The sequence below is a fragment of the Antennarius striatus genome, chromosome 2, assembly GCF_040054535.1.
Source record: "Antennarius striatus isolate MH-2024 chromosome 2, ASM4005453v1, whole genome shotgun sequence".
NCBI classification, from domain to species: domain Eukaryota; kingdom Metazoa; phylum Chordata; class Actinopteri; order Lophiiformes; family Antennariidae; genus Antennarius; species Antennarius striatus.
The window spans coordinates 19,495,841-19,519,019 of NC_090777.1; the positions used below are offsets into that span (position 1 = coordinate 19,495,841).

Genomic DNA, 23,179 nt, shown 5'->3' on the forward strand with positions numbered 1-23,179 from the left:
CACAGCAGGTCATCTATATAACAGCTTGCAATCAGAAATGATCTGATTCATAAACATCTTAGTAGTTTAATCACATGCTTTTATATTACAGTCCTTATCAAAGTAGAAATGGGGATTTCTTATTACACTGTTCACAAAATATAAGATGGAAAACTACAGGGGAAATATGACTTCAATTCCCACCTTTAAAGACCCCTTCAAAGGAATAAATAATTTCTTCAATCAATAAATAAATAAATTAGTATGCACACTATTTCCTAGTTTAACACACATCGATTCCAAAAGGTATCACAAACATGATACACACTTGCACATTCTAATATATTTATGCCTTCAAACAGGCTTTCTCTACGGGTTTACTTGCTATCCGTTACATCACCACTTTGACAGGTTTGACAGTAAACATCTAAAGCCTCCCTATAACACAGGACCCGTACCAGCGCTCCCATCCTCAAACACAAGAGAATGAAACTCCTTGATCATCCGCCGGCTCTCCCAAAGCAGTCTTATTGCTCCAAAACAAAATGGAGTCTCATTATCTTTTCATTCAGCTGGACTATTATTACAAAAGGGCCTCTGAAGCGTTTCCATCAATCCTGACCAACCCCCACGTTGAGCTGTGTGTGGAGCTCAGACTGGGTTGGTCTGGAGGTGGTCACCAGTCGAATAAGCTGGTGGGATGGGGTTAGGTTTAATGCCTCTGCTCTTCATGTAGGAGATCAGTTGGTCGGGAATCTCGGCCAAAACGTCTTTGGCCAGCCGCGCCATACTGAGCACATGGTTTCCTGTGCGGTCCATGTAGTCTCTGAACGGGACAAACTGTAGTAACAGAGGAAATAAATGTATGACTTCACATCCTGTAGGCACTAAGTGACCCAAATATATTAATATGACAACATTGGGCTAAACAAGGGACTCAGCTATTTATACTTAACATAGGGGTTTAAATCCATAGATCAGTTAATTAATAGCAACAAGTCATTGTATGTGTTTTTAAGTGCTCAACTAAATGACTTGGGGACGTTCGTGGACAGTCCATAGTCAGAACAATAAGAGCACACTTAAATATGATTGTAGAAAATTCCTAATACCAAAAGGCACTGCAACCATTAAGGACACCATACGTGTAAAGTGTGGTGAGGCTAGAATGTAAAGTTTGTGTGATATGTTCCAGACAAGAAACGATTATGGATGGATACAGCATGGATGATCAATATATTCCTGCGTCATGACTGACTGACAGACAGATAGATAGACATGCTTTATTTATGCCCAACTGGGAAATTTAAATGTTATATGTTGAAAGGACAGAATGTAAAGTGTTAAAATATCCCCAAGGCTTGTGAAAGTTTCTCATCGTTTTTTTAGATTGTGATAGTAGTATAAATATATTAGGAAAATTTATGTAATGACCAAAAATCTGGGGTCCTCCTCTTATTGTGAAGAACACACAATAATTGTAACAAAAATCCACTGAAGTTATCAATACTTCATCCCAAAATAGATGTTGTGGGTTGGAAATCCACCGAGGGATCTATATTCAAAAAGCGTCAGGGAGTAGAGTAACTATTTTGATACCAACAAAAGCACAAAGGTTAATAATAAATATGATTTTCTCAGGACATCTTCATCTATTTCTGAACAATCTCACCTGTGGTTATTCATATATGTTGTCTTATAAAAACCAACATTTCTAGCTATAAGTATGGTCACCCCTGAGCTAAAACAGATTCAAACGTCTCACCTGTACGATGTCTCTTTCTGCAAGCTTTCCCCGTGAGGAAATCCTGATATCATCACCATCCAGCTCGACCATGGCTGTGGAGAAAACGCAATGGAATAATCTCAGATTGAAATATTTTCATTCTGCGTGATACGTGTTAACCCTTTCATCATGGTTCATCCCATAGTATGTTTGAATTAAGCAAGTAATTCCTGCCAAAATATTTCCATGTTTGAAGAACTTGTTGCTGTTCTTACCATCAAATTCTGCTTGGCCAACTCCAACAATGATGATAGACATGGGGAGTTTAGCTGCCTGTCACAAACAAGAACAACAAACAGTTTTCACTGAGACACCTGGAAGAGCACGGCGGGGTAACATCTCCAGTTATTTACACATGGCACTCTGCAAAACCAGCATCACTCTGCAAACACTGATCTCCAGAGGCACCAGTGGCAGACACAACAATGGACCAAATAAAATAAAACCAGCATAAATGCTTCATAGCATCCTAACAGTCTCTTGATTTTGTTTCACATCTTTTTTACAAGGCACACTTCTGGTTGTCCAAGGATTTACAGTACAAGTTATATTTTCAAGAGACTTAAAGTATATAACGCTGCAAAAAAGTTCCATTTATAAGAAGAACAGGAAGAGCATGAGCACGAGCATGGTTGAATGAATTATACCCAAAACATGCTTATTTCATTCTAAACTTACATCACCCACTTTTTTATTCATTCTATATGATTTTTCATGTGTAAACTGCTCACACCATCACAGAATATCCAACAGTTCAAAACGCTCTGAACTCGGGAAGAACTCATTTTTCTTCATGATGTCTGCTTCAATCCTCAGTCCTGGCGTGGACAGTGTGGACGCTCCAGTGTGAATGAATGATATATGCTTGTGGTAGAAGTGCATTTGCACGGATAAAAGTAGGTCAGCTTTCCTGGAAAAACCTCCCGAAGGGAGAAGCCTGTCACAGATATGAGTAATAAACTCAAGACGACTATTCTCTCCGTGTTCTCCATCATTATTCTCCATCTCTTCTCTCATTTTACCTTGCCTCCACTAGACTCATGTCTCGTGATGACCTCTTGCTCTCACATCAAACACACAGATTGTGTATGCCTCTTTCCAGCAACCTAAGACCTTCACAAGCACATGCCTATGTGGGGCAGATCACACTCTATCCAGAGCTGAATTATTCAGTCTACTCCATTTATTACTTTGTCTTAACTATGAAGTGGCTCAGGAGAGCTGATTCTATCAGTCTCCCTGAACTCACAATCTAATACCTCTCATGACAAAGAACCACAATAAAACAGACACTGGCAGCGGATAAATCTTCACAGTGTGGCTAGACTAGATATAGCAGACATTTACAGTACAAATGTTAACACATACGCACGGTTGGTTGCAAGGTTGTCAGCATTTGAAAATGTGATTTTACTTCTTGTATTCTTTTCAAAGTCAATGCAAAATGCTATTTTGTTGACTCTACAATGTTGCAACATTTCTCTAAGTGAAACAGACTCAGTGAGAGAGCTTTAAATTAATAAACTGCAGCTCATGCCCCAAATTAAGCCTGACATAGAGTATCTTATGTCTTTATAAACTCTGTTCAGACAAACTGTGGCTGTCAACCAACAATTTTTAATGACTATTAGAATAAACAGATAAGTGATTCGATCAAGAAAAACATTTTGGAAAAGAGTACATCTATAATTAACTGATCCAAACTTTACCAGAAATAACAAAAAATGTGAAAATAAAGTTACAGGGTATCATGGTGGGTAGTGGGTGCTCTGTTGCCTCACAGAAGATCCCTGGTTTGATTCCACCTGCCGTGACCCCATGTCTGCATGGGTTCTCCAGCTTCCTCCCACCTCCAAAAATATGCAGCTCAGGTGAAATAGCCACTAAATTTAGTGTTGGTGTGATTGAGTGTCTGAGTGGGTGTTTGTCTATGTGTCTCCCTGCCATATGCCGGTGACTTGTTCAGAGTGTGCCCCATCTTTCACCCACGGTCAGCTGAAATTAAACCCATGACCTGTATTTCAGATGTCTGAAATAGTGACTGAAGATAAAACAATTAGGAAATGTATTTTCCTCTAGAAGATGAATGAATTAGTAAAGTTCCAGGATCTCCTTCAGTCCACAGGCTATGTTATAGTCAATTTGTGTTTTGCCATTGGACGGACAGGGGAAGGCCCTGCTTCGCTGATTCAGAATGGACAGATGAATGGGAAAATGCATTTTTTAAGTCTCAATAAATCTTAAAATACTCATCGCCTTTACATGAAGTTGCTGGTGGAGCTGACCTCTAGTCAAGACAACAAACTGGCAGCCGGAGACATAATCTAATACTTTGGCACAAATCAATTTATTTTTTGGACTACCAGGCCAGAGAGAGGCCCTATTTTATTTTTATAATCCCAGAAATCAAATTTTAGAAGAAAAGAAAAACATCAAAGGAAAGATGGCCCTAAAGGCCATCCTGTAAATGTGTGAACATATTAGTCACAGGTGGTTCAGCTCTGCTGGAATAGCACAAGTATATCTTTTCTCCTTTAAAACAAAACATACCAATGACAAGCAATCACCTGCTTCATAGGGCTAAAACAGTAACATATTTGCGTTGTAAATAGTTCATAACTGATTCATTATGCACACCTGGGGGTTAGAGAAGCATAATATTTATTATTTAATGCACTGTAATTCTAATTAAAGTGTTTCCCTTCTCACTGAACACTTGCAAAACATTTGTTTGAAATGGAATTGTCTTTGTCTGAATCTGTAAAAGGTTCCCCTCCATCGACAGCATCTGTGGCTTTCTATTCAGACTAGCACCATCCGGGTGTGACAGTTTAATATCAAGAACATAACAGCATGTTGTGCTTGTTCTTCCTCTCTATTTATTGGGAGGTCATAACACTTGTTATGACTTATTAACTTGTTAAGAAAATGAAACCAATTAGGCTTCTTATTATGAGCTCTATTTATCGACTGTAGTTTTATAAACATCTGATAATGTGCAATACATTAAAAATGTCCTGTTTTTTCTTTTTGATGTAATCGTTGCATTGCCATAATTATGGAAAAAGTGTGGTTAGAAGAAGTGAAGAAGTATTAGTTACATTATCAGAAGATATCTACCGTCTGCATATTTTGAAACATCCGCACAAGATTCTTCACAACATCAAAGACCACAATTACAGTACATATCCAGAGGTGGAGATGTAAGCAACAGACCTAACTCTTTCATCATGGTTTATCCCAGGACTAATGCTAAAAGCTCACTAAAGCACGTCATTCAGCCCTTTGTGGCCTGTCAGAGAAGTCGGGTCCAGGCTGAGGCGACAGATGGCGGCGGCACACGGCAGGTTCAGCAGTGCAGAGCAGCAGACAAGATCTTAAAAGGAAGGTGTGGCTGTTCGAATGGTTTGATTAACAGTCGCAAATTCCCTTTAAACCCAGTCTGCTGGGGGTCTGAGCACCGTGTCGTTGCGAGGGTCAACCTGAGGTGATGATGATTCATTGAGAGATTGTAGTCTAATTCTAAAATAAGCTCCATTGTTTTGAAGACACAGAAAATATGCTGCATGCATCAGAGAAACACAATGATGAAATCTGACATAAGAGATGCCTCTGATGGAGCGCTGGATAAAGCCTTTCCCTCTAATAAAGTGAACCTGTTGACCTGAGAGTGATCTCAGCTGAGCCCCTCAGCATCCCCAGGGTCTCAATGTAGACGGAAAATATTTGACAAACAAAGTGCCCTTGCAGAAGGGGTGAGACAAGTGGAGCAGAAAGCATTCAGCAAATCCTCAAATGTAGTGCCACTGGCTTATCAACCCCTCAAAGAAAGAGAAAGCCTTTTTATAAGTGGCACAGTAAGCTAAAAGTGCCTACAATGTTGGTGCCCTGCAGGGCAATGAAGGAAAAGCAGGGAAAAAAAGACTTGAACATCTTCTACACAGGGTTAGAGGAACACTTACATTCACTATGGCCTCCTTGGTCTGAGCCATGTCTGATATGACACCATCAGTGATGATGAGCAGGACAAAGTACTGAGATCCATCCTGCACTGCTGCTGCATACCTGAAACACAAAAATCACCAGGTCAATGAGGGTGAAGACACACAGACTACATCAAAAAGAAGCAAAACTGAAAACAAATACAAACTCACATTCATGAATCCACAGAAAATTCAACTTTCGAGAACATCTAAGAGTGGCGGAGAAACAACTACTGAGTACCAGATTAAAAAAAGACATTAAAAAACATGAACTTCAGAGACAAACTCCTCCTCCACTCAGCGAGTGACACAAAAGCTTAATATAGACATGTAAAGAAGTAAAATATGTTGAATAGTTCTTGAGGTCTCTGAGGTATCCGGATACTGTTACGAAAGCCGTCAGAGACACAGCAACGAGTGTGGCCTACTTTTGATAGCCCATTGCTGGCTGCTGGCTATGAATAATTTATTAAACTGTTTATACAAGTGGTGCAGTCTGTTTCTTTCAGAACATTATTGATTGCAAAGTGTTAAACTGACCACACATGATGAGCAACAAGACAAAAACTCTGAGGGATCACAGAGAGAGTCAAGAACAGATCAGAGGTCAGCGGGTTTCTCCTGTTCTTAGATTTCTAAACAGGACCTCTAGGTGCCCACATTTTAATCAAGGCCTGTTTGTGACAGAATCAAGCGCAATAGGGCAGGTTACAATAGAACAGATTAGAGAAGCATTTTGTCTTCCTCTACAACAATTTGACCAACACTCACCGGTGATGTGAGTGGTGTAACTGTGGAACTGTGGATCGAATCAACTACATATATTAATAGCTTCCTCCATAGATAGGAGTTTAGAACTAGACCATAAATCTGTTTCTGATCATGCGAAGATTCATTTTAAAGCTTTAATCATGGCTTTGCTGCACAATCTCATTTCAGTTTTTCTTGAGGCGTTATAAAGGCTTACAACCTCGTTGTGACTGATTTTACATATTTAAATTTTTCTGAAGCATATACACTGTTCTAATTGTTTTCAGCCATACACTCAAAGTAACAATGTGGCTTCTTTACCATTAGAGACAAAATATATTTATGCAGTTGTTTGTTTGTTTTTTATTCATTGAAATCAGGGGGTTTTCCAAATTCTTTTGAGAAGTTAGAATTGTCACATGTATGGAATGTATTTGAATCTGCTTAAAATGACATTAACGTGCACCTGCACTGCGTCTGCCTGATTACCATTTCATCATCTCAGCGTGGCAGCAGATTGTTTATTCTCTTTCATTAGTTCTGCTCAATTGGAAGAGAAATCATCAGTCTCTGTCTCAACAGCTCACTGTGTGTCTCCTCGACCAAGATTATTTACGGATCGACTTTCACAGAAAGGACGACAACATTCCCTGTGATGTTGGCTGGGAAATGCGTCTGCGCTTGTACCTTGCCACATGATTAACAACAGGAGAGAAATTGGTGGGTCCATACAGCTGAACTGTCTTAAGGCTTTGATGATAAGCTTCGAGAATCCCCTCCATGCCGTTACAATACGGGTTCTCAATATTGCCGTTCTGAGAAAAACAAAGCAAAACAGATCAGAAGTCACAATATAAATCGGGTTCTAATACTAAAATACAATAGAACTAAACAGAGTAATGAAACAATGGAAACAATCATTAGTGTCATCAGAAATAGCATAGTGTCTTCAAGGAAAGAAAAGAAAAGAAAAGAATGGCTTTATAATAAGCTGAAAAGTCTTTTAAAGTGTTCAGGATGTAAATGCGTGATAATAGAGTAAATAATAAATATGAAAAATGTTAAAATGTAGTTTGTTGAAACTTCCTGCTTTCAAGTGAAGGTAGTTCTGGATGATCAAGGATCAAAAGGTATCCATCATGACTACATGCTCTTTCTCAGTTCAGATGGGGTGCAGGTTCACCAGACCTTCATCTTGTAAGCCATTCAAGTTGAGTGCGTGAGCTTGGGGTGACTCAGGACTGGCCGGGTGACATTTAGAAAAAATTGGCAAGCGTGCTTGTCACTTTCTACCTTCCTTTACTATAAGGCACATTGCTAAGTAAACGTATAGCATCTGTCTCAACCCTAACTATGACTTCACTTTGACAACCACCCACTAGACGCAAGCGTGAATGAATGAGCTTTCAATTATATGGTGAGATGAATCTTAATTTGCAAATTTTAATGGAAACTTGGAGAGACGCAGTAGACAGACTCCTCATTAGGGTGTACTATGGAGCAGCCGAAGCACATTATCTGGCTGAGGGAAGTCAAACTGATTTAAGAATCTTTGAGCCTTACAGAACCTAATTTGCACTATAAAAGTAAATTAAATTCACGCTGAATTATGCATGTCAGAGGTATAGCTGCATTCATCTCAAATGAACACATCCGTATTGCACATTAAAACCTGCTTATCTATACATGGAAGTACGAGTGCATAAAAACACAAACAAGTGTTCAAACTTAAAGATAAGATCCATTGGGAAGACAAAAATAATTTTTAAATGCATTCCAACTAACCTGAATGCCTGAAACCTGTACTGTACTCACCAAAGGGAACTCATGGGACACTCTTCCATCAGGGGGTAGCTTTGCGCCGAATCCCAGGGCAGGGAACATCTTATCACTGTCATAGTCCTGGATGATCTCTCCCACAGCCTTCAGGGCCATGGCATAGGCATTCATCTGGTATGGGTTCATGTAGTGCAGTGAAGTGGACTGAGATGGATTCCCTTCCAAGACAAGAGAAGTAAGAGTCAGTGATGCAAACCAAGAGGTCGAGACTGAGCTGACAGCTGCAACCCCAGAAATATGTGTGAGAATAAATTGGATGCTCTGAATCACAGGTGTAGCTCGATGTGAGTACACAGGTTATTAGCAATGCTCATATTCAGTGCTTGTATTACCCTGTTTATATTTCTGGAGATATGCTTCAGTAACAGCAAAAGTACCGCATACAGTTCAGTGGAAGCACTGTGTGTGTGTGTGTGTGTGTGTGTGTGTGTGTGTGTGTGTGTGTGTGTGTGTGTGTGTGTGTGTGTGTGTGTGTGTGTGTGTGTGTGTGTGTGTGTGTGTACGTGTGTGTGTATGCATGTGCGTATGCATGCATGTGTGTGTGTGTGTGTGTATATATATGTGTGTGTGTGTGTGTGTGTGTATATATATATATATATATATATGTGTATATGTATATACATATATACACACACACACACACATATATATATACATATTTATACAGTATATACACAAATATACAGTATGTATACATAAATAAAAAGAAATGGATGTTTTTATACGTAAAAAAGCAAGACTATCACCTATAGTACCAATATTTAAAGCACTGCATTCAAAACTCACAATATAAGGATACATTATATGAGTGTAATATTTCTAATATTGGATTCTATAAACTACCCATCCATCCATCCATCCATCCACCAATCTATCAATTTTTGACTTGTTCTGTTAATAATGTCACTCCACAAAGTAGCTGCTTTTTGGTCAGAACAAAATGCTCTGATTTGCGCCAAATTTTAGAAGGCAGTCTTATGAAGCATTTTGCAAATCATTAAGGGTTTAATGATGTCTGAGCTTTTGGTTCAACCCCAATTCACCAGGGCTGTTCAGTTTGAGCTGAAGCATTTCTTATGATTATTTAGAAAAAAAAAAAGTATGTGTGTGTGTGTGTGTGTGTGTGTGTGTGTGTGTGTGTGTGTGTGTGTGTGTGTGTGTGTGTGTGTGTGTGTGTGTACATAAACATTTTTTAAATGAGAAAATGAGAACAGGCAGCCTTGCAGTACGTTGGTGACATGAACAAGGTCAGGGTTTTGCTGAGGATCTGGTCATCTCCATCTGACTTACACAGCAGCAGTAGTAGCAGGCTTAACATCTCCCAGCTGCCATTTGTGTTTCAAACACCTCAATGTGATTATTTCATCCTCTGAATGAACCCAATGTAACACTTGTATATTATTTTTTACTTTTGAACTTCCATTTGTGTCCAATTTAGTTTTATTTGTAGCTATTTATCCAAGTCTTATCTCACGCTGCTTTTATTGAATATGATTTTACTTGCTGTAGTATTGATGTCTGATTGCCAAATGAATTATTTCTGTCTGCTTTAGGGTTGTATCTTGTGTTTAGTTGGAGAAAAGGAAAATCTAAAAATGAATAGTATGTGCACGTTACAATAGAAAACTGCAACAACACGCATGTGTGGAAAAGTGACAGTGACTCTTCACAATTTATAAGAAATATATTTGATATCTGTGTACGAGTGTTTAGTGTTTAATACAGACTTTTATTTTCCATTTATCAGTACAGGTTAAAATAGTAGTTTCCCCCTCTCTGTTGGCTGAAATAATAACCCCATGCAGTCGGCAGAGTTTACAATTTGATCACTAATAAAAATTAGTTTAACAAAAGAAAGATGTAACAAGAAAGTAGAAAATCCCAGGTCATTCTTTGATTAATGGAAAATGCCACAGTTAAACATCAGGGGATTAAAATGGAAGCCATACAGGAGGACAGTGGTCAAAACACTCACCATTTGATGCAGTGAAATCAATGGCCACTGTGAAGTGAATCTGAGTCCTGAAACAGATAAATGGGAAAGGATTCTGTTAACAAAAGAAAGGCAGCAAAACTCAGCGCTGCACTTTAATGAGGCTGTCCCAGGCATCGCCGTGTCTGCTCTACCTCTCATCTGAAAGGAGATGTGACAAAACCCAAACCTGCCTTTGCAAAATGGGATCTAATCATATTTTAACCATTCAATTTTAGGAAAAAGGGAAAGCACATATTTTATTCTGGTCAAACAGCATCCAAAGCACCAAGTAAATGTATGAAGCAAATTGAAAATTGCAAACACATGCTACATAAAACTAGAAAATCTCTGAAGGGTTTCTGCAACACATAATGAGATGCTGCAGCTGGCAAATGATTTCACTGAACATCACATTGGGGAGAAGTGTGATAAGGGCATGAGAAACACAAGAGCTGTAAAAAATAAAACCAAAAAAAAAAAAAAAAGGGAAGAGAATATCCCAATTTCACATGAGCTGCTGTGACAATTTACAGTTTTTTCAAGATGTATGACATTTCCTTTCCTAATCATCCGTCTTAATCCCCATCATAGTCTTTATCATTGTTATAATTACCACTATTATCTTTGCTTCATTTAGCTGCTATTGTATGATCAATAGAAATCTTTCACTGCATCAGTCTTGCGACGGAGCTCCACGAAGTGTCAGAAAACAACTACATATTTCTTTATTCATGAGCTCATAATGATGGGCAAAACCTTGAAAAAGGCAAACATAGCATAACTACTTTCCACTAGGCTTGTGCAATTCTTCAGAGAGACAAATCAAGCAAGAAGGGAAGGGGAGCTAAGATCAAAGTATCTGATTTACCTCTATTCAGAAATTCCCTCCAGGAAACTATTGGAGATAATGGTGGCCTCCTCATGGGAGAGTCTGACCCCATCTCATTAATCAGTATTGAATTGGAAAAGGTGAATTGTTGCAAAGGCATGTGGCATCAGGTTCAAAGTCTCCGCTGATTTTTGTGTTTAGATGAGAGTTTTTGGTTGGAAAAGTGAGGCAGTGAGTCAGAGTCAAGGCAGGGAGCTAGAAAGTACAGATGGTCATACAAGAAGTGTCAGTCAAAATGCCAACAGATCATCAGAGTATTTCCTGGAAGCTTAACTGCAAACATTCATGTATCAGAAACATTCTGCTTTAATTTACACAAATATACACTACAACAATTAACAACAAATAATCAAAAAATAACAACAAATGATATTCAATAAAATATCAAGTGGGTTCAAGCTTCTCAATTATGAGTTTAGAAGCTTTTCTCTGTTTTTAACATGTAAATTGATTATATTTGTTGTTTTGGACACCTGGTAAAACAAGAACAACTTGATTGTTTACTCAGACGGGGTGAAATCATGAAGGGGATTTATCACTCTTTCCTCATATTTTAGTCTGAATTATTAATTTTACAAATATCTATGAACCGTAGGATGCTGATTTGGTAGATCTGTTTATTCCATAGGGGTCAGATGCTCTCAACTGTGAACCTATCAGTTCCTTTTATTGACTTTAACCAAAAAATCCTAAGGCAACATTAAAGAGAAGTGAAGTAATGAAAGTGAAGAGTGAGAGGTGGTTGTCAGAATGTAGTCTTTCTCACTGATGAGGAATTTTCAGTGTCATAGAAGTTAAAATTAGTATGCTTGACTAACATCATTATTCATCATTTTTGTTTATCTTAAAATAATCAGTGCCTTCTGGTATGGAAATTAAAAAATCCTTGTTTTGTACACTTTTGATAAGGTCTAGGACTGTGGTTATAGTTACAAGCATCTGTCCCCCCTACTATTCCTGCAGCACAGTATTTTACATTAGGATTCATTTGATGAACGGATTCAGAAGCGCATTACAGAAAAGCATTGTGAAACAAATGGAGCTGCAGATCATGAATATACAGTACATTGCACTCTGGGGATCAGTATTTCATGCTGTTTGTCTGCAAGAAGCATTACATCTCCTGTCAGATGTATGTTTGCATATGGTTGACTGGCTAACAGTACATGTTTTTCCGTTAGACAGCTGATGCACAGCGGGGATTTGTGTAAGAGCTGAGCTCACAAATTATTTTGAGAGAAAAATCAATTAAGATTGACGTTGACTAATGCTGCAGTGTTGTGTTTTGCAGATCATGTTGGACAGAACCGGTGGCTTGGGGTTCCTCCGGACTTGTTTTCATCTCTGCAATCGTCACATCTATAGTCCTGGATGGCAGGTTATATTTCTTTCTTTTTTTAAGGCTCTTCATTGAGTGATGTATTGCTCTGTGTTCAAATTAATGTGCTATCACTATTTCAGGAGTTCATAATTCTGACAACATTCTCTAAATGGCCTCTTCAGATCTGACTCACTACACATCTTTCAGTACAGGCAATCCAATAGTGGGCTTCACTCTGTCTTTTCATATCATCATTAAAGCCACAAACCATAGCTCACCAGTTCCTCTTCTCCCAGATTTGTTCTCAGCTAAAATGACCGCTCCCTAACCACTCAGCATGACCTTGAATTACTGCAATAGTTTAAAATAGGTACAAACATATCATCGTATTGACTTTCATCCTTTGGTTAGACAAACACCATATGGCAGAAGACTTTGTGATGTGAAGTGCCTGCAGTCCTGGCAGTCTGTGCTGTCAGGGGAGATTGTATATAACATAAAGCAATGTATGCAGCACACCTGCAGTGGCATCAGTATGCACTGGAGATCAGCCAACCCAGACTACATTAATGACTGGCATAGTGCATTTATTGTTTGATGAAATGCAGGCAGATGTACAAAAAGCTGAAATTGTGATTTCTGAAGCACTAAAATGCACTACTGACAACACATACACTCCTAACTTGAAGTATTTAGGATTTAGAGGACTATAAAAGTAGAAATGGAATGGGAGGATGAGGTGTTTTGTTGGTTATAATCTGTAACCTCATTACACGCTAGATGCCACTGAATCCTGAACCTTTAAAATAATTTCAGACCTGATACTTTCTGTCATTACTTTTAACCAGACAGCATCCTGCTTTCGTTCATCTTTAACTGATTTTCAAGTCTAGCATCTCTTCAGGCATATGAGATGTATTGCACATTTAAACACTATGTGTGATAAAACACAACACAGCTGGTATTGATATTGACATTACTTTGTCAATAATTACAAGATAAAAACATTTTGTTGATGAAAAGGTACCAGGAATAGTTGTATTTTACAAATACATGAAGTTCATTCAAGAGAGACAAGTCAGTCAAGAAAATGGATCTATGTCTTACAACAGTCAATATGATAATTAGTCTTTGAGAGCATAGGCTCTTCAGGGAGAGCTTTATAATTGAAAAGTATCTGCCCCGAGCGGCATAAAAATAAATTCCTGTACGGAGTCTAGACACATGGTGGTGGCGGCTGATGACTCAAAACACACACATTACACACAGCAGGGTTCTCGCACCAGAGGAGGCGACTAATACATTTCCTTCTGAACTTTCAAGAAGCAGAAGTAAACAAAATTCCTGACGGACCGTTGATCTCTCACCGAGAACTGGAAGAGATATTTTAATAGTCATATGTTTGAAAATGATCAGGGCAGTCCCAAAGAATCCATGAGTAGCTCAGGAGGTGATTATCTGGACTGAACATCATTTTTCTCCTGAGATTGTCAGGGGTGGGTTTGTAGTGAATTAGTGAAATAAGGCTGATTCTCCTGTTGTATTTTCCTGGTTTAAAGGTACCAAGAGATGCGTATTTAAACAGACAAACTGATTACATGTGAAAAGTGGAGCTGAACTCTCATTCAACAGCCCAAAACAAATATTATCCAAGAAATTAATGTGATGAATGGCTGACAGGAGGGTTTGACAATCAAACTCCAAGTCCATTGTGATCAGCCAATGGAACTTCTCTCTGATCAGCCAATGAAACTTCTGTCTGCTTCATGAAATTTGTGCAAAGAATAATGTTCACATCTTCCAATAAGAGGTTTGCTAACCCACGTCCCCCAGGCTCCGTCTTTGAGTGGGAGTCTGTGAAAATGCTTATTTTCAAGTATATGCTGACTGAAACTCACCACCCACAGGAGATTATGCTATTTTTGCTAACTCTGCTTAGCATTTTCAATTCCCCATTATTCTATGGACTTGTAATTCGAATTCCAAGAAGCAGGATCTCACAGCATTCCTGATGACAATCCCTTTATAAAGAGCAGGGGTACGACTACTTTATGTGTTGACAATCTGGGGCACAGCCTGTAAGGTGCTCAGCCTACACGGGTACCAGACAGAAATCTTTAAAAAGGGCAGTAAATTTGCTTTTGACTGTCAACAATCCTGCAGAATCTGTACTTGCTGGACAGACAAGGAGACTGTCAGCAGCTGCTCATGGTTGATTAACTTTTGCTACAAACCCCTGCAGGGTAAACCTCAAAGGCTACTCAGACTAATGTCAGCATTTTTCTAGCACCTCAGATCTTCTCTGATCTTGACTGTGGTGATTGGTGAGAAAGAGCACAATGCTAAGAGCACGTTTATTATGAATATCCATCTCAAACTGGAAGTGTGAGAAAAAAATTGGATTTTGAAGAGTAAAATGAGATTCTGTCCATCCCTGGTGGAAATAATAACTTTCAATATTTAGTATGTGGCCGTTATAGTTGACATAAACAGTGTAAAGCAAACTGTCATATCAGCTTCCAGCTGCAGCAGTTCCACAGACCAAAATGAACAAAATTGTCTCATACATAAATTCAAAATGAAGAGTTTAGCTTCAAGAACACGGCCAGCGGTGGTCAATGTCGGAATGATATAAGCTACATAAATCCTCGCGAACCAGTTCAGTTTATCAACACTATCATTTTCTGACATGTTTGCAAGGTAAATAGATTTTTTTTTTAAACAAATTATGAATGCAGTAAAATACAACCTGACAAAAGCACAGTGTACAGTAAAATACTAAAGCAATATTTAAAAAGTATCATCATTATTATATAATATACTGTACTAATAATTATTATAATTTTTTTTCCTCCTAATTTCAGGACAACGGGATATTTTGGGATGAAACTATTAAACCATAATGAGATCCCCACACAGTGGGATCTCCACATAAGCCATTACACGACTGGTCTCACTGCAGATTTAATTCACAAAAGAAACACTTCAACATGTGAGCAAAGGGAGATAAATCTTTCATTAGCTTCTCAGTATCAGTAGACTGTGTGGCGCTTGGACTTTAATTACCTCTATTTGAGTATATCTTTATTCCGATTGAAAGTTAATGGAAATTTATGAAAACCCCTATGAAACTGTGAAACCAGTGAGGTTGTAATGGCGTGTCTGGAGAAGGAATTGCTTTTATCTTACCACATTTCAAAAACCATCTACATGCATCATACTATCTGTAACAATGGGAGCGGTAAAGCAAATGCATATTAGAAGAATCAATAGCAGAAACCTAACATATCAGCCTGATACAGGATTCTGCTCATTTTTTTCATCATCTCTCTGAGTGACAAAGCTAGAAAGCTTTCTGATTCAGCTTATATGAGTCTTTTTACAGAGTTGTTAAAGTCTGGTGCAAAATCATCATTTATATGTAAATAATCCGATGGATAAACAAGTGTCCTTCCAGATCAGAATTAATTTGCAACTTAAATTAAATTTGAATCTGACTAAAAATAGTTTGTAGAATGTACTTGACCATAGATTTTTATGAATGTCTTCAGGCATTGCTGCTTCACATCAATTTCAACTTCCATTGCAAGATGTGAACAAAGATTCATTAAAAAAGGCATTTCATTTGGTCAATTATTTCATGGTTAAATATAAAAAATGATTTGAAGAATGTTGAATGTTTGACAATTCAATCTGTTTGTTTCACTGAATTTTTTCTCTCCAATTAGAACACATAATCAGACAAACATTTAATCTTCATTGACCCATTCTCAGCACCTACTGAATGTTTCACTGTCCCAGTGGGAGAGGTGCTTTTGCTTTAATGAGGAACTGTATGTTTTTCTCATTCGGATTTGAGGGTTTAAGGTTGTGAAGGTGTGGTCTATTTTTGTAACACGGATGTTGGTAGACCTTTGAGACAATAAAAGTCATTAAGGGACCTAACTTGATGAATGTTCAGTGGAGAATACACTTCAAAGATGCCTAAAGGTTTTCCTGTTTAATTGACCACAACAGCAGATTCTCTTCTAGAACTCTCTTTGGTGTGACACTGTAAGTCTGGTGTTTCATTTTCCATGGCTAGAGTTAATCTTACTCATCATGGATAAGCAGCATGCTCATTATTTCATTCCTCTGCTGCCAGCACAAGTAATCTTGTTAATTTTCTTCTTCAGTCTGTCATGCAGTCTGCTCTGGTCATAGTTAGACGCAATACGTATTTTTTTACATTTTCTTATTTAACAGGTCAGGTTATTTCTGTACTGATTTGATAAAGTGAAATTACATATTTGGATTCTAAAATTTCCTATTTAAAATGATGCAACTCAAATCAGCTTGATCATGGAGCTCCACTAGATATCAGCAATGCATAAATAGCACATTAAAAAGGAATATGCCACACAAAAGGAGTCAAAAGCCCCGCATTCATGAATACAATTCAATGTTTGGATTTTTAATGATATAACTGATCCAAAATATCCAAAAGAAAATTGACATACAGATTTTAGTACACATAATCAGTGTTCAAAAAGTAATCAACATGAAAGATCGGGGCTAACAAACATATTATATCTGAAAAAAACACGATAAATTAACATGTGTAACTTGTTTGTTGTACAAGCAATACTATTTTACGAACTATTTTTTTCAGTGGATTTTCAAAGTAGATTTCTATGTTGCGTTTATGTGAGTACCACATATTACTATTTCATAATACATGAGTGAATCAAAATACCATTCCCACAGGTGGCTGTTTATGAAGTACACTTAAGGCATTTGTACAGCTCATGCACTTAAATACAACAAATACAACAATCCTGGAAAAAAACAAACACCTTAATGAAGGTTATAATGTTTTATGTCCCTGAAAAGCCAAACAAAGCCTCAACATAACTTCCAGTTTGTTTCATGGCTGAATTAGACTGTATTAGTTTCACCAAGATGCACCTCATAAACTGACAACGGAGAATAAATCTGACTGGCATAAAACAATTAAAGCAAAGAGGCAAGAATGTCTTGATATTTTCAGCTAGTTTACTGCTGCTAAACATATATTTGACTTCTGAAATATTAACAAAGTTTCCATTCATTGCCGTTAATCAAGTATATTCCTTGCGGTCTGAGTGTTAATGTTGCTTAAAATCACCTATACGTATTTAAATGGTGTAATGGTCCAAATAGGTATATACAAAATGGGTTATGTTTTTTATGCTAAAAGTGAGAACAAATGGAAATCCAGGGGAGCCTCAATCAAAGATAACACAAAGGTGGAGAAGGAGAAATAGGCTTAAAGTAGATAAAGACTTGGTGATAAGTAGTTTTGTTCAGATCTGGATTCCCCATTCCTCATATTTATGACATCTTTGAGACAGTTCTGATCTCTTTATGAGAATTACAATGCACAAGGTTTTCTACTGCTGAGAGAATTTCTTAAACAAAAACATAATGGGGACAATGAAAACAGATGGCAAAGATGCTGCAGCAAGTCTGCCATGATGATTTAAAGAACTCAAGAGAAAGTAATCAAAAAACAGATGCTTTATTTCGGGAATTCCATATTAGCCATGGCTCCCGCTATCAGGCATGTTTTCCATCAGCATCTCTATCAAGTAAAATAGTGGAACCATGCAAAAGAGTAGATGAGCTTCAACATCCCTAAGTAGCAGTCTAAGAAGTGCTCCACACCCAGTTAATGGGGCGACCTTCCTCATTTATTTGTCTGAACCTGTTTCATAAGAAGATTGACATGTATCACTGAACACTACACATAAATAGTGATTCCAGCTTCCAATCTACAGCTGTATAAAGTTTTTCCTGAATGTAAAATACTGATATTACTTAAAATCTGGAGTCGCCACAGCAAATCAGTTGCCTCCATCTAACCCTGTCCTTTGGATCCTCTTCTCTCACACCAACTACCTTCATGTCCTCTTTCACTACATCCATAAACCTCCCTTTGGTCTTCCTCTAGGCCTCCTGCCTGGCAGTTCAAAACTCAGCATCCTACTACCAATATATTCACTATCTCTCCTCTGGACATGTCCAAACCATCTCAGTCTGGCCTCTCTGACTTTATCTCCAAAACCTCTAACATGTGCTGTCCCTCTGATGTACTCATTCCTGATCCTATCCTTCCTGGTCACTCCCAGAGAGAACCTCAGCATCTTCATCTCTGCTACCTCCAGCTCTGTCTCCTGTCTTTTCCTCAGTGACACTGTCTCTAGACCAAACAACATTGCTTGTCTCACCACAGTTTTGTACACCTTCGCTGGTCTCATCAGTTTTGTACACCTGGTATTATTTAAAATATGGTTTCAATAAACTGGGTTTAGGTGAAAGCAGCACATCATCAGCCTTCAACACATGATGCACATTATTCTGAGAATGACCAAAACTTTTTTCACCCACTTGGATAAAGTTCCTCCTTTACAAATCAAAGCTAACCCACCATTTAACAATCCAGCAGTAGTGGATTGTTTCACCCTTCACTTCAGCAGAAACACTTCGATCAGGTCATTCTTCATGAGACGCTTGCTCATGTTGAGCCTGGACTTAGTTTATTGTACATATTACAGTTAAGACTATGTAATCTCTGTAAACTCATCTGTCACAGATTTGCACAGGATTTATCAGCAGCTTGGTAGTGGGGGGTTTTCTCTCTGTGTCTTCATAGTATAGTTTTAATATTAAAAAAAAGTCTTTTAACACCATTCTTTGGTTGGATTTTTGTCTTTTTGAAGTTGATCTGATTAGCAATGTTCATTACAATTCTAAAACTTGTGTCGTCCTCTTTCTATTTTATATACGGTAAATAAGTTTTTTATGATGGATGCCCTTCCTGTTCTAGGTATATATACAGTATATATACACAGTATATATACTGCATATATACCTTGCTTCAAAAACCTTGGTTTTCGAACACTTCTGTTCTCGACCAAATCGGTTTTCGACCAGAAAATCCGAGAATTTTACGTCTCTGAGCTCGACCAAAATTCAGCTCTCGACCAAACCGAAAGAAGCCGAGCGTACCTATATATATACACAGTATATATACGGTATATATATATATATATGTATATATATGTGTGTGTGTGTGTATATGTGTGTGTGTGTGTGTGTATATATATATATATATATATATACACACACACACACACACACACATATATATATATATATATATATATATATATATATATATATATATACACACACTGTATATATAGGGAGAGAGAGACAGAGACAGAGACAGAGAGAGAGACAGAGACTGCTAGATATTCTCATAATTCTTATGACTGGTGCTGGAGAAAACAGAAGACTGTAAAGCTCCTCCTATTAAGTTGTGATGAAGTTCACAAGGTGTCCTGCAATACATTTTCATCACCCTCTATCTAGTATTACCTGAGCCACTCTCTCAGCAGTTTCTCCCACAGGACCGTCTTCCTGATGTATCCATAGATACTGCTTCATTCATCCTGGATGGTGAATCTGACACATGCTAATCTTCACCCTTCGCTCAATGATGCTTGTAGAGTCTTTATATCACTCAGGAACTTTGGAATAAGTCCTCTGTGAACAGGTTTCATGTCTTGTCACATACTAGTTTGTGTTTTCATAGTCGAGCCTGGTTTGCCTGGTCTTAGACTCTAGACTGATTGCTCTGTTGACTAGTAAAGGTTCACCCTCTGGTGTTGGTTTCACACATCCTTCTGAGTTTTGCTTTATTTGTGGTCTGCTGTTGAGTCTGCTGACTGGTGTGTCCCTTACAATTATATGACCTTCTGGTACAGCTGTGTCTCTCTGCTTTGTGCTGTTATACTGTTGTAGGAAGATGATTTACTACTAATTATCATCATTTTCTTCTCTTTTATTCTTATTCTCTGACAATGTTATATCTTGTTTGACCTTTGGTAGAGCCTCCTCTTCTTCTGACCTTACCTTATCCTCCTCGTTTCTCTCAGGACACTCCTTGCAACCATCATCTCCCGACACAGCCCAATGGCATTTACCAGTACATTGTGTTGTAACTATTTAATTTCTAGCTGTGTTGCGTCCCTCATCCATGGATGATACTCTGTCTATTTCTAACTTCTGTCTTTAAGTTCACTGCCTCTACCTTTACCTAACTTCAACGTAAAGAAAACAGAAAAATAAAAAAAGCCTAAACCCAACAAAGGCAAAAAAAAGTATCAAAGGGTGCCTTGGGATTATTTTACACTGTATTTTTTCAGTGTCTCTAAAAAAACAGGTAAAAAAATCATTTGTGTGTGTGACAGCATGAGCACAGTGTGTATGTCCATTTGTGTGTCTGCAGAAAGACCAACGAGACAGATCTGGGACACTCAGATATCAGTAGCAAAGCAGCGAAAACCCAAACCAGGGCAGTCACTGATCCACTGAGGAACATTTCCATACGTGAAGGGCTGCCTGGCGTTAATTAAATCTCAGATCCTATCCATATTTACATCCCGCTTCAAATCAGTGGCGTAATTTAATTGTCAGTGTTCGTCAGTTCGTCCCTTTGTCTGTTAGTCCAACAAATATCTTCCCAACCGTTGCAGATAGAAAGATGAAACTAAAAGCACATTACTCAAAATGAGACGATGACCTTGACCTTGTGAAAACTAGGTCAAGGTCAAATTTCAACTTTTGTACACTGAGGAACTGGATAAGATAGAAAGACGAGGGAGAAGGCCAGTGTGAGTAAGACCAGAGATCAAAGCTAGTGTTTTGATCTATGAAAGTAGGTCAGGGTAAAAATTTGGAATTCAGGGGTGTCGCGGGATGTTGCAGTCTCTGACTGCCTCGGTTCCAGTTTATCTGTGTCATTCATATTCATTCACTGTAATTGTGGACGTGCGCGTTACGGACCCCTTCGGGGCCACACTTTACTCATATATGGAAATTCCAGGCCAGTCAGTAATTAATAACACTGAAGAGTATGTGGATGCCCACGAGTGAGTGAACATCCATTGATTGATATTCTAATATTGTGTCTATGTAAGGTGAAGCTAAACTATTGATATCAGTGCTTCCAGGTGTGCAGTTGCTTCCCTGTACTATTTCACAGAAGCAGCTGGAGGAAATTCTGCTTCTTAAAATATACCAAAATACCAGAATACTTATTGAATTATAATTTTTTTTATCTTTGTTCTTGAATTTATTTATCCTTTTTGCAGTTGTAGCTCTGCATAAAAATATCATACATAAAAGATCAATATAGATTTCATCTTCATATTATTTTTGTGATGCAAAAATTCACGCTTTAAATTTGAAAGTTTCTGCAAGTTTTCTGTTGAGCTGTCATGTTCCGCCTCTAATAGTCCCTGTAAAGATCTGCAGGAATAAGTTTTTGAGAAATCCTTCGAATTAAGCCGACTTCATCATGATTAGAGCCTTTCACCCTCCTTCTGTAAGGAAGCTGCTTTCATTTTGTGGTTGTGAAAATCAAGAGCCTTCACAGAAACATTTGATGCTCACAATGTAGGTTTCATAGAAATAATTATCTTTTTATTTGAAGAACACATTCTGAGTCAATTATTTCTTAGAGATGTTTAAGCGATTTCTGTAAAATACAGAATTTACTTACTTTTGTGCTATTGCTAAGACTAAATTCAGATCTCTGTGAGAGAAAACAATACATTTTGCTTGTGAAATAAAAGGGGTTAATGCTATTAACTAAAAAAAAAAACCATTATTTGCCTTTTCATTGGTTTTACACTGAAATGGTTTAATTCTGTTCTGATGTCTGAAAATAAGTTACACCTTGTTAATGTATGCTAAGCATATTAAGTGTTTCACAGTTCGAATGAAGATTTTGAATTAAATTCAAACCCGGATTTAAGAGCATTTCCACGAGGCAAAGATACATTCCAATAAAAATAAAGGTTTGAAAGAACAATAACATAAGACATTATTTTTGCTGTTGTTGTTACAGAGAGTATAGCAATTCTAGACAGTTTTTGCTGTTAGACAACAGATAATCCACCTACGTGAGTTTTTTTGCTGTCACACCAGGTTACAACAAACAGCTTTCAGCAGGATTTGCTGCATGAAGTTTATGCAAGCAGTGAGATGAAAAGTGTGCTCAATCACACTGGAACAGTCTATTGTTGATGTGTGAAGAAAAATGTGATGAGGGATGACCTCCAGATGTGTTTTCTGTTCTAGGAATACTTATATGTATGATGGAGCATTTTTCAGATGCATTTAAAAATTTGAAAAATAACATTTACTCTATCCTGTCCAATTCTTGAAATTTATTGGAAATGCAAATATTGTTCATTCCAAATACAGTACTTACTAAAGAACACAATACTTCTCAGCAAAACCGACCAAATGTGCCCAGTGAATTACCATGAGCACAATGAAACTTTACACTTTCAGAGGTGAATTTGGAAACAACTTTCAAGGCCATCATTCTGCACGGTGAAGCTCAAAGTGTCGTAACAAACACAGTCTTGAGGAGACTTAAATTATACGTTGTCGAAGTGTCTGTGTTATTGCACTGCCTCAGAGGTTATACACAACAACATAACTGTTGAACAAAGACTGAACTCACCCAGCTTTTATGTAATCCAGGAAGGTGTGCTCTGACTCCACGTTGAAAGAAAGCAAGGACACCTAAGAATAAAAGCTTCCATGAGATAACATAGCA

The 23,179-nt window shown here is 37.9% G+C and overlaps 1 protein-coding gene across 2 annotated transcripts in view; it reads right to left on the minus strand.

The window, feature by feature from the left end:
* Nucleotides 1–354: 354 nt before the first annotated feature.
* Nucleotides 355–23,179, minus strand: part of cpne5a (copine Va) — a 63,569-nt gene continuing 40,744 nt past the window's right edge. For both annotated transcript variants that reach the window (XM_068331177.1, XM_068331185.1), the window contains 8 exons: nucleotides 23,084–23,145; nucleotides 10,313–10,359; nucleotides 8,314–8,495; nucleotides 7,186–7,313; nucleotides 5,728–5,830; nucleotides 1,981–2,038; nucleotides 1,745–1,818; nucleotides 355–819 (listed from right to left, as the gene is read on the minus strand). In XM_068331177.1, coding sequence (XP_068187278.1) covers nucleotides 631–819; nucleotides 1,745–1,818; nucleotides 1,981–2,038; nucleotides 5,728–5,830; nucleotides 7,186–7,313; nucleotides 8,314–8,495; nucleotides 10,313–10,359; nucleotides 23,084–23,145 — 843 coding nt within the window. In that variant the 3' untranslated portion in view covers nucleotides 355–630. The remainder of the gene's footprint in view (nucleotides 820–1,744; nucleotides 1,819–1,980; nucleotides 2,039–5,727; nucleotides 5,831–7,185; nucleotides 7,314–8,313; nucleotides 8,496–10,312; nucleotides 10,360–23,083; nucleotides 23,146–23,179) is intronic.